The 13,302-nt window shown below is 39.2% G+C and overlaps 1 protein-coding gene across 3 annotated transcripts in view; it reads right to left on the bottom strand.

Annotated features, from left to right (window-relative positions):
• The window catches only part of Pax (Paxillin), a 79,111-nt gene that overhangs the window by 46,278 nt on the left and 19,531 nt on the right, over positions 1-13,302 (bottom strand). The window contains exon 1 of one of the 3 annotated variants that reach the window (XM_034984630.2): positions 3,399-3,521. The exons of the other annotated variants lie outside the window; for them this stretch is intronic. Within the exon in view, the coding sequence (XP_034840521.1) occupies positions 3,399-3,411 (13 nt within the window). The 5' untranslated portion in view covers positions 3,412-3,521. Of the gene's footprint in view, positions 1-3,398; positions 3,522-13,302 lie in introns of those variants that run through there. 3 annotated transcript variants of the gene reach the window in all.

Raw genomic sequence — 13,302 nt, 5'->3', positions numbered from 1 at the left:
AACCGACTTCAAAAAAGGAGGAGGTTCTCAATTCGTCGGAATCTTTTTTTTTTTTTTTTTTTTTTATGTATGTTCCCCGATAACTCGAAAACGCCTAGACCGATTTTGAAAATTATTTTTTTGTTTGAAAGGGTATACTTCAAAGTTGGTCCCATTTCAATTTGGTGAAGATCTGATGAACATCTTCGAAGATAGATACTGGAACTCCTCAACGGATAAGAGTAAATTGCTTGCGATCAGTGTAATAGCTTAGTAAACAGTAGACTTTTAACCAGTCATAGCATAATTCCATGGGGCCACTAAAAATTGTGAAATAAAATTTTTTTACAAAAAAAATAAAAACCGACTTCGTTACACAAACACTAAAAATTGAAAAATAATTTAATTTATTACCGAATATATTATGTATACAAGAGTTAATATAGTTCCATAATAATATTTTTTGGGGTCGGTGCCAATGAGGTGCCATTGTGGAGTCTCATAAAAATTCGAAGTCTAGACGATTCGCGCAGCTGAAGCTAATTGGCACCGGCACCAAAAAATATTATTATGGAACTATATTAACTCTTGTATACATAATATATTCGGTAATAAATTAAATTATTTTTCAATTTTTAGTGTTTGTGTAACGAAGTCGGTTTTTATTTTTTTTATCTATTAAAGTTGATAATAGGGTTCCGTACCTCAAAAGGAAAAACGGAACCCTTATAGGATCACTTTGTTGTCTGTCTGTTCGTCTGTCTGTCTGTCAAGAAACCTACAGGGTACTTCCCGTTGAACTAGAATCATGAAATTTGGCAGGTAGGTAGGTCTTATAGCTGACATTAGGGGAAAAATCTCAAACCGCGAATTTGTGGTTACATCAGAAGAAAAAAATTAAAATGTGTTCATGAACAAATATTGCCATTTTCGATTTTCAAAGTAAGATAAGTGGGGTATCATATGAAAGGGCTACCTAGGCATTCTAAAACAGAATTTTATTTATTTTTATGTACGTTTGTTTTTGAATTATCCTGCAAAATGTCGAAAAAATACGACTGTAGTACGGAACCCTCATTGTGCGAGCCTGACTCGCACTTGGCCAGTTTTTATATTATAGAAGATTACTACTATTACTACTATCGCACAGGAAAGCGCAGCGTTGGAAGACCCTCCACTAGATGGACGGACGACATCAGGTGAGTCGCAGGGAGTTGCTGGATTTAGGCGGCGGCGGCGCAAGGCCGTGGCGTGGTCCCTACAAGATACATGTCCAGCAGTGGACGTCTATCAATTGTTAATGATGATGATGATGATGATGATTACTACGTAAATTGCAGGCAACCTTAGGAATACGCAGAAGATGTTAATTGGACCTTAATTCGTTCCCAATTAACGGGTATCCGACATTAAGGTCACATTCATGTTAGCCGATGAGTAAAGGTTCGTACGCACCTGAGCGGCGCGGCGCGGCGCTTCAGTCCGACTGCAGAACGCGTCACCTCAGGCCGCTCGACGGTGCCTACCGCACTACAACTTCAGTACGCGGCACCTCGCGTCACTTGCGCGTCACTTTTATACCCGTTCGCGTACGAGCGCGAAGCGCCGTGCCGCGCCGCTGGGTATGTCGCACTAGCGTCACTGCACTGCGCGTCGATTCGCTGCGCTTCAAAATATTCTCTCCAGCCGTGCCGCGCGGCAACGCGCGGTGAAGCGCTGTGCAGCGCCGCTCTAGTGCGATATGCGCCATACAAAATGATAGAAATGATATTTTGACGCTCTGTGCCGCGACGTGCAGCTCGCTGAAGCGCCGCGCCGCGCCGCTCAGGTGCGTACGAACCTTTAACCTGATAATGGTAAGTGATGTAATCCAGGTCTTTTGTTCTAGGCATGAGGTCTAATTTCAATATTGGTACCTTCAAATCAAAAGTGAATAGATATTAGGCATCTTGTAGGCAAGCGCGCTTATCTAAGGCTGCGTCATCACTTGTCAGCCAGTCTGATTGCAGCCAAGTGCTATCTTCTAACTAAGTCTTCTTCTAACTAAGTCTATAAGTTGAAAAAAACCGGCAAAGTGCGAGTCAGACTGGGATCTCACAATATATCCGAAATGGCGCTACATCGCAGCGGCGCGGGCGCGGCGCCGACGCGGCTGCGAATCGACGCGGCTGCGAATCGACGCGGCTGCGAATCGACGCGGCTGCGAATCGACGCGGCGGCGATGCGGACCACGCGCGTTTCTAAGGTGCTGTTTCAAGGTCCCGTTGGCACCCTTCGGCCCTAGACCCTAAAGCCTCCGCTGTCTGTCCGTCCTTCCGTCTGCCTGTCAGGCTGTCAGGCTGCGCGAGCTGTATCTCGTGAACCGCATTATGTAGAGAGTTAAAATGTTCACAGAATCTTTATTTCTAATTGCTGCTATATCTATTTACATTAATAATAAAAACATTAAATGCCCGCCATGACAATCAAAAAAAAATTAAAAACTGTTATTTTTTGTACTCGCGATGGTATGGGACCTTCCGTTTGCAAAACCAAATCGCACTCAACCGAATTTTTTCATTCATAAACACACATTTCTATTTGGAGTCCGGCTCCTTGTACAAGAAGCTTAAAGGATAGAATGAGTTGCGAGGTTCAGAACCTCCTATTAGAATAAGCGGAATAACAAGTGACACGGAGACAGAGCAGCTTTTTCTAAACAACCGCAAACTTTTTTATATAATTTCCTTTATATAGTATTCGCGTTGGAATGCACGCCGCGCCTGTTTACTAGCAAGTGTGCGTCTAGTAACGAGTGGGTAGTAGGTACATAAATGTTATGCTCTTTGATAAATAACTAAATCTTGACCTGTCGCGTACTATAAGTATCTACCTAATATCAAAGCACTTAATATTTTTTTTTGTATGATTCTGTTGGTGGTTCAATAAAAATAAAATAAGTGTGAATTGGCAGATTTCATCGCCTTTGAGAACATTATGGAGAACTCTCAGCCATGCAGGCTTTCTCATGATGTTTTCTTTCACCGTTAAAGCAACAAATAAGCAAGTGATATTTAATTGCTTAAAACGCACATACTTAATTCAGAAAAGCACTGCCGTCCTATTTGGAAGGCCTCGTGGCCTTCTCATTCTGACAGGAGACCTGTTCTCAGTAGTAGGCCGGCGAATCAGTACCCTTATTATAAATGTGAAAGTGTGTTTGTTTGTTGGTTTGTCCTTCAATCACGTCGCAACGGTGCAACGGATAGACGTGATTTTTTGCATGGTTATAGATAAAGACTTGGAGAGTGACATAGGCTACTTTTTATCCCGGAAAATCAAAGAGTTCCCACGGGAGTTTTAAAGACCTAATTCCACGCGGAAGTCGCGGGCATCAGTTAGTGATAAATAAAGCAAATATCAAAAAGCTCGATACTTACCATTTCCCGCCATTTTCGATCTACAAAATCACTTTGAATATAGAACACTAGTCACCAGTCTCTCCTAAAGGATTACAGCACTGAATGAGTCCAGTTTCCAGAACATTCGCACTGGAATGCGTTCTCCCGCCATATGTTTTGTATTCCAATGCCGGATTAACGCGAACTGATTGGAAAATCTATATCTGGTTTTTAGTTTACACTGCACTTCGCACTTGGCATTCTAATCTCCAAATACTGAAAAGTTACTTAAAATTTAAGTGCACCATTACATAAATGATGTGTTTTTGGGAATTGCGTAGTACAGTGAACGCTAGTACCTAAACTCGTACTCACAAACCGTCAAAAACTGTCACTAAATATTACCGTCAAAAACTGTCATTAAATATAGGTATGAGGTGTCAATCAAATTACAGCAAACATCAAAAAATTCAGAACACAGAAGGTAGGTACCATTAGTAGTACTTGCAAATTCTTTGGTAGGTACTTAACTGTAAAGTGCAAACGTCAAATAGAATCACTAAATATATGAGGTGTCAATCAAATTACAGCAAACGTCAAAAAAATCAGAAAAGACAGTACTTAACTGTAAAGTGCAAACGTCAAAAACCTGTCATTAAGTATTTGAGGTGTCAATCAAATTATAGCAAACGTTAAAAGTTCAGAAAACAGACAGTAGGTACATACTTAATTGTAAAGTGCAAACGTCAAAAAACTGTCATTAAATATTTTAGGTGTCAATCAAATTACAGCAAACATAAGATCATCAGCTTTGTCATCAGCAAACAATTATTTTACTGCAAAGTGCAAACGTCAAAAAACTGTCATTAAAGATTTAAGGTGCCCTCAAAAATTAAGTGGCAATTCAGTATAAGGCATTTCATTGATTCATATTGAGTTAAATAAACAAAATATAACTGTTTGCGTCCAAGTTTAGCAAGTTTAGTCCACTCTTTTGCCAAACTTGGACGCAAACACTTAACATTGATATTGCTAAATGCCAGGCACCTCAGATTAGTATTTAATTCTTCACCTATGCCAGACACTGTTCTACTATTGGCTAAAAATATTAAAATACAGTTTTAGCAAAAGTGGCAAAAGTTTTAACGCTAACATGTAAACTAGACACGAGGGCGCGCAGTGAAAACCCCGCGGTTTTCCAGAGGGATGCAGGGTAGAGGCTAATGAACATGTGACGTCACAGCCTGGGATAGGTCAGTGATGTCTGTGGATACTGGATACTTATGGATAGGTACTAGGTAACCGAAAAAAAAACCAAAACCAGAGTAATACAGATTTAAGGTCTTAACACCATTTAAACAACCGAGGATAAAATTATTTGAATACAATATTTTTGTTATTAAAACTAACTTAATTATTTTTTTAACTAAATATCAGCTATAAAGTAAGATGTTATTTTGAAATGTTGGTAGCGCCATCTTGATAAAATGCTATGAACTAAATGAAACTGAGCGCTGAAGTTGGAACAACTCTGCCCACATAAGAAACTCGTTAACTGGTTTTACTAAACAGCACCAATGTGTATGTACAGATGACGCTATGGAATAAGTAAAACAAAAAAGAATCGCGATGCTCCATTTTCCTGGAGCCATTTTCACTTGCAGGAAAATAACATCGTTATGTATAAAATTATTCAGGCCTGAAAGGGAAATCTGTATAATGAGCAATGGAGGGGCACATATAGCTCGAAGACAAGATAAACGTTGAAGTGCTAGAAGCTCCTGCTGAAATAGTGACCCCGCAAAAAGAAAACGCAGCGTTGAGACCCCCCACTAGCTGGCAGATATTATGGACGGAAGAATTCGCTAGACGCAAGCAGCACAAGGCCATGGTCTGAAGAAACTGTAAGCTTTCAAAGTAACCCAGAGGCGGATTAAATGTCGAGAGCGCTCTAGGCAAGCGCCTCATAGGCTCCCCACTAACTAACAGCCACATTAAATTTTTTACTACAAACTTCGAAAGGACAAGGAAATTATTAGTTAGTGATTATATGTATGTGAACGAGTGAAGAACATCGTCATGACACTTTGCTATATTAAAGAAGAGGCAGTTTCAGTCACTCCAAGATAATATAAGTAGGGTAGGCCAGGTGATGGAACTCTACATGATCACGCGCCCCTTTGTATAACCTCGCGCCCCTAGGCACGTTCCTTGTTTGCCTTAGGGATAATCCGCCTCTGAAATAACCCATGTTCAGCAGTGAACGTTTTTCGGTTAAAATGACGACGACAAGGACGACGACGAAAAATATTTATCGACCCAAATAAAATAGGTATCTCCACAGTCACACCTCAATAAATGAAAGACAAAATATGAATATAATATGCCTTTGACTTGCTATGATACTTCTAAATATCGCAAAAAGTTTACAGGATTAATGCACTAGCAAGAGTTTGGTCAGTTCAAATAAAACAATTTCCAAGTCTAAGTTTCCGGTTGTGATAATCTCAATTTTCAGTGTTATTTTTTTCACAATAAATAAAAGTTTGCCGACTTATTGTCACGAACCCATCATTTGGCACCTACTACTACAGGAAGTGCCAGCTGACGAGTTATCTTCTGAAAATACAGCTTTAGTGTAGAACTGTAGATAAAGATCAGAGAAGGGTCTATTCTGATTCACGACTTTTTGTCGCGGTCTCTTTAGATAAGATCATTTTGATGAGATGAGATAGGATAATTTGCCAATTTGATATTTTCCGGTATAAGTCCCGCAAATTGCTATTGCCCTGGAACCATGTCTCATTAACATCAAAATGACGCCATTTTGACGTCAGCCGAAATCAAAATATACCATCAGCTCGAAACTTCAGTCTAGTGCTGACGTCACTAAAATGGCAGCCACGCGCATTAGCAATTTGCGGGACTTGTAGTGTGTAACTGCAGTGAATGAAATTAGGCCTCGTCTCATTAATGCGGTTTTATAGTTCGACTTCAAGACTAAAATCGAACCACCATAGACGTATGTTCTCTAAGATAAGGAGACTTCTCAAGGTCCATGTGAACCCAATGATTAGTAGGAGGACTCCTTCTTATCTCTGTGCCAATCTGTGTGTAATATCTTATCAGGCGCAACCCATACCTACGGCAAGGGAGCGGAGCCGAGGAGCAACGTTTTTAGATCATAACTCAAACTCAGTCTCATATTTACTTATAAATATGTACATCGAATAGTACCGGCAACTCAAATACACGACCCGCGCCGCTTCGTGTTTGTTATGTGTTTTGTTAGCATTATACCAATTTCAACCTTATGCAAAAGTAATTGAGTTATTATCAAAAAATGGCACTGCACTTCACCTCAGCTTCATTCTATCTACTCAGATGGATGCGTTGCGCCCTAGGCTAATTACACAACTTTTTGTCGCGCGTCGAATCCATAGTGCGTTTTTACTCTTACTCCCACAAGCAACGGTGAACGTCCTCATTAGAGCTGCTCTCACGCCAAACACATCTATTTCCACCAATTTTTCGACCTTTATATTTCTGTCTCAGTTTATTATTAGCTTTTATAAAGTGGTCTCTTTGTCATATTCTCCTACATTTCCATTGCGCACAGGCTTGGGAGTTGGGACTCTCTCGAATCTGTCTGGCTACCTTCCAATATCATGCTGAAACCACGAGCGAACCGCAACTTTGATAATAAACTTATTATCAAACACGTATTGTCTTACGGCCGAAATTAATAAATTAGTCAATCTGTATTCTCTTGATGCCTAGTAAGGCAGATCGCTGAGTAGGTAAAGCGACATTGTTATTTGTAAAAAAAAACATACATTTTTGACAAAATATATAATAATAATAAATATGCTTTATTGTTTTCATTATTGCTTTAATTACAAAATAATATTTCGAGTGCCCTGGAAATTCTCTTAACAAATTATTATTACTAATCTATATTATGTATCTGCCAATCCGCACTTGGCCAGCGTCGCGTCGTAGACAATGCCCCCTACATAAACCCCTTCTCATTCTGAGAGGAGACCCGTGCTCTGTAGTGAGCTGGCGATGGGTTGATCATGATGATGATGACGAATTCATACATTATAATGATCTCATTATGAAAACAAATTATAAAATTGTCATTAATGTTTTGTCTTTCGATTGTAGGAACCCTAAAATTGTATGTTATGTTTTTAAAGTGTCACTCAATATTCGATATGATTACATAATATTTTTATGAAGCAGGTAATGTTTTTAAATATAATAATTGTATGTTATAAAGCGGTCAATGGCACTGAGTCATATGGACAGAGCATCTAGTTTTGTGTAGGTATTGGATGTTCGCCAAAAACCACAAACATTTTATTAGAATCACATTTTTAATAACTCGGAATCGGATGACCTTATAGACAGTTATTTTGGTCACTGTGGCGATTTACAATGAACCTGAAGCTTAATTCCTATGTCCTTCCCCGGCTAATTCTGTACCGAATTTCATAAAAATCGGTTTAACTGTTGGGCCGTGAAAAGCTAGCCGACAGACAAACAGACACACTTTCGCATTTATAATAGGTAAGTATTAGTATGGATTAATATAATAACGGTCGAAATAAATAATAATCAATTTATCTATTGACAGATTAAGTATAGATAGGGATTGATTTTATTAATTTCAGCCGTGAGACAAGGTTATTCAATACCTAAGCACATTTCTCAATTCTCATATTGGTACCAGGCTACCAGAAGATGGGAGTATAGGAAAAATAAAAAGCCTGAGCCCACGAGGACTGTGGTAAAATTGTAAGCATAATAAGACAGTCGAGCATGAAAAATTGGAATAATGACCTCATGGACAAAGGAACATGGACAAAATTCGTAACATAAACAATGAAAATAAATTCAACAAAATATTAAAAAACTTTTTATTAGAAAAGGGCTACTATGCCGTAAATGATTTCCTAAACGACGAACATAAAAATAAATAATAATATCGGTCTCCCTACTAAGGTCTAAGGACCAAATTGCGACACCCAAACTGGGTATCCATAATACTTTGTACATACTTAATGTGATGTAGTTTATGGAAATGCAATAAATGAAAATTGAAATTGAACTAAGGGTGAAAACTCTAGGTTGTAGCGCCAAGGATGACCAGTGCCACACAATAGCATAGTGGCGTGCCAGCCAGGTAGCCTCCCAGTGTGCCTGGGTGCTGCTGGTCCCTTTTGGGTACGTCCGAGGGGAAGAGCAGTATTCGGGCCGGTGCACCCCGGTAACATGGCTAATAATTTCTCTTCGGGGATATTATTGGGTATGGCTAATGACCTGGCAGGGGGAAGGTTCTCCGGACTCCGCGTGTCCCTCGAAGGGGGGAGGGGGGATGCGTAAACGCATTTTCCAGCGATAAAAAAATATAAAGCATAGTATGTATAGAACGATAAATAACTGTATTAAAGGCGACTTCAAACGAGATAGGTAAATAAGGTCAGATATAACTGGCGTAAAACACGATTCCCTTGGGATGAAGGTGACATCGATCGCCTTAAGGCAACCAACCACACAACGCGAAGCGAAAGCTATGTTGGGAGGTCCAAAAGGTCAAAAAGAAGTCTTAATCAGTTTTGCTTAGAGGTAAGTTCAATAAAAGTCTGAAGGACCTGGAAATTCCGGCAAATTATAGATCACTAAGCTCCAGTTATATGACAGGCGGCCATTATAAACTTTTTTTTTAAATCTATCTTTAGAGAGCTTGGTTATTATAAACTTACTTAGGTACTTTGATCATCAATGAAAGCAAAATTTCACGTTTAAAGTTTCATAATGTCCCTTTCCCGTCCATACTAAACGACTTCACGCGCAGTTAATAGGGCACTAGGGCCTTTGGACTTATTCGCCTCATTTGATGGTAACATATCTAAGATCGATAAAGATAGACCGTGGCGTGTTTAAGTCGCTACAAGAGACTTATATCCAGCACTGGACAACTATCATATCAGTTGATAATGACGACGACGACGAAATAGATCGATGAATCTCCCACTGCGCATGTACAAGGACAGAGTTCCTTTTGCTTGAAGGCATGTACGAGTATTTATCTATAGTATTATGATTCCGGTCCTTAAAAGCTTGTTTACCAGCGATGAGGCTGTCGAGCACCATATTAGGGAAAACTTTCAACTGGCCTGACCTTCCGCTCTGGCGTGAGTCACGTGGCCTTTTCTGTTCATATAACTTATTACGGCACATTGTCATTCGCATATGGAAGTCAAATGTAAGACACTAGAGGAGTCTACAGCAAAACGCGTAATGTGTTCGCGCCTTGCGGTATGATGTAACGTCCAAAGGATTTCAAGAGACGAGAAAATTAGCAAACATTAACTAATACTAGTGTATTAGTTAATGTTTGCTAATTTTCTCGTCTCTTGAAATCCTTTGTCACTATAAGTCCCGCAAATTGCTATTGCGCTGGAACCATGTCTCATTAACATCGAAATGACTTGACGTCAGCCGAAATAAAAATATACCATCATCTCGAAACTTCAGTCTAGTGCTGGCGGCCACGCGCATTAGCAATTTGCGGGACTTATATTAGTAGCGGCTAATCTACTGGGCCGATTTTAATGAATGAGGTGTCAGTCGATTCGTTATTATGGTCCGGGTGACATAGGCTACATTTTATACGAATAAAAGTGATCCGACAGATGTTACATCCAAAAAAGTGGGGGTCCCCAAATTTTTCATTATTATATAGTAATAAAAATAATCTCAACTTATAAGAACTGACTTTATTCTAACTATACAACAAATACAAATACAAATTTCTTTATTGCGAATATGGGTAAGCAGTTGAGATGTTACAAAAACAAAAACGTACAGCCAAATTCTGCCTATCAGCATGCAATATATTGTTATGTTAGACCTAGCATCGTGTACAAAGTTCTGATAATATTACTCGTACATATTTTATTGTGTAAAAATAATGTAAAAATGTGTCTGGTAGTGAAATATGTCAAATCAGAATAAAATGTCAAATAGTCGGATAAGAACAATGTTGAGTTAAAATGAGGTTATTATTCAAAATTTTAAGTTAATGTAATGGGGTTCCTATGTATATTAAATAAAACGCTTAATAAACTTCGACCTTAGTTCTAAGATATTAACTTCTTCAAGACATAATTACAAATTCCAATCTTTCCTGCTTCGAATCAATAGCTGCCACCTTTCTTGCCGCCATTTTACATCTGCCCTTAATTCTTTTTTTAAATTCAACTCTAGGCAAAGCAATACCGCTAACATTTGTATAGATACCAGAAGAAGTTCCAAATAAACTGGATGAATTATTTATTTAATTATTATAATAAGCTAATCCCAAAGGACCGACCGACTGCTCATAGCTTGGTGGCGTTCCGTGAATGTTTAATTAATATGTCGCACATAGATTAATAATTATTGGTCTCGCTCCGATGTTGCATTAACTAGAATATTAATGGGACTGTCAACTTAATAAGGTCCCGAGTCTATACATCAAGCGTGATAAGTCCACGGTCAAATCTATAGATACCTATTACAAAGATTTATCTAAAATTATAAGAATACAATAGAATACAATAGAATAGGATCTTGGACTGTAGAATAAAATGATGTGATTTTTTGTATAGCGGTATTTTATGAGGCTAGAATTTATTATTAAAGAGAATAATTAAAAAAAAAAACACTTTTTTTTAACATGAACGTCACGCTGTACGGAAGGTGAATAATGACGTCACAATCCGTAAACGACAAATTTTTTAAATTTTTATAAAGTAATTTCTGCTGGAAAATACGTTTTATGTTAAAAATTGAAAAATATTGGTCGTTTACGCCCTAGTGACGTCATTAATCGCTTTTGGTACAGCGTTACGTTAATAATTAATTGTTATAAAAATCATGATTTTTTAAATTATTCTCTCTAGCCCTATATGCCCTCGGTCTTGGGCCACACAAGACCGTTAGCCCGGCACAAGGAAGGACAGAGTTATCTTCTCTGTGTTTCACTTGGGCGACTCCTCTCTGGCACGTCCACGTCGCGGGGGTGGGCATCACGTGAGTTAGTAGGCCGGCTCAGGTGGTGGCGAAGTTCAGAGGGGGACCCAGTACTGCGGGGTATATCGCGGTCCCCTGCCTAGGGTTACAGGTGAAGACCTTAACGGCGGTGTTAGCGGAGATTTAGTTAATCGGAACGGTAGCATTTGGCGGAAGAGGCACGCTCAGTTGCAGAGCGTAAATTGCAACCTGAAACTAGGCAGCAGTAGCTTTCAGTAGGGTTCTGAGGCTGATGACGTGGGGTCAGGTAGGGCTTGGGATCCAGTACTTGCGCAGGCGTAACCCCTTGGGTGTAAACGGCGGCAAGCTGCGATGTTGGAAGGCAACGGGATACCACCGACATTAATTTCCCTAGTTAGTCAGTTCATATGGAAGAAGGAAGAAATGGTATGGCCCCGAGTTCCCGGCGTCCCTTAAATGGGACAGGGGTGCTAAGAATCTCCGGGGGGAAACTTAAAAAGAAAATGAAAATTGGCACATGGAATGTAAGAGGATTAAGAAGACCAGAAAAAGTAATAAATGTAGCTATGGAAATGGAACGACTAGGTGTTTCGATTTTGGGTTTAAGTGAGGTTAAGTGGAGTGATTCAGGAAAACATGACGTAGCGAATAATGATAAGATAATGTACTATTCTGGAGCTGATGCGTCCACGGAAACATATGGTGTTGCTATTATGATCGACAAACGCATAGACTCTTCTATATCCAACTTTATCCCGCTCTCTAATCGTGCAATGATGTTACAACTTAAAACAATACCAAGACCCTTGAATATTATTCAAGTTTATGCACCAATCGCGGATAAGCCGATGACTGAGATAGAAAATTTCTATGACGAAATACATCAACTATTAGCACTCACAAAAAATCAATATTATTCTAGGGGATTTTAATGCAAAAATCGGCAAAGGCGAGGTACCCGGAATCGTCGGAAAATTTGGTCTTGGGGATCGAAATGAGCGTGGAGACTTGTTAGTGCAATTCTGTCAAGAAAAGAGTTTAGTCATAACAAACACATTATTTCAAATGCCACCAAGAGGCTTTATACCTGGACATCACCAGCTCACACTGCTAATAACATAGTACGTAACCAAATAGATTATGTTTTAATCAACATCAGGTTTAAGAACTGCATTGCTACAGCTAAGACCTACCCAGGTGCAGATATAGGATCTGACCACAACCCTGTGATCATCGACTTAGCATGTAATCTAAAATATTATAGGCCCAAAAAGCGTAACACCAAGGTAGACATAAATAAATTAAAAAAAAATTTGAACATCAAAGGACTTGTACATACACAGATTAACGAGTGGGCAGTCGAAAAAAGACAGCAACTTGGCTTGAATAAAGAAGAAATTTGGGATAGTCTCAAGGAGAAAGTTTCAGATATAAATAAAACTATATTAAAAGCATCGAAGATTATTAAAAAGGAAAATTGGATGACTGACAGAATTATAGAACTAATAGAAGAGCGGCGCCTGTATAAGTCTACAGATATAGCTAAATATAAAGCCTTGGATAAGAGAATACGCCGTGAATCGCGCTGGGCTCGGAAGGAGTGGTACGAACAGCGTTGCGATCACATAGAAGCTCTCATGAAGAAGCATGATTTGTTCAGTCTCCATAAAGAAGTCAAAGATATGGCAGGTATTCACAAAAAGCGCCAGCATTCACTTTTAGAAGATAATCAGGGTAACATTATTAGGGACGCTACAACTAAGAAATGCCATTGGGAGCAATACATTAGAGAGCTGTATAGTGACAACACCCGTAGGTTAACAAATAGCGTGAGTGAAGCGGATGGACCTGACATTTTAAAATCTGAAGTGTTGTGGGCACTAAAGAGTGCAAAAAC

Source organism: Maniola hyperantus, chromosome 3, assembly GCF_902806685.2.
Source record: "Maniola hyperantus chromosome 3, iAphHyp1.2, whole genome shotgun sequence".
Taxonomy (NCBI): domain Eukaryota; kingdom Metazoa; phylum Arthropoda; class Insecta; order Lepidoptera; family Nymphalidae; genus Maniola; species Maniola hyperantus.
Note: the sequence above shows the minus strand (reverse complement) of the source record. Positions and strands in the feature narration are given on the sequence as shown.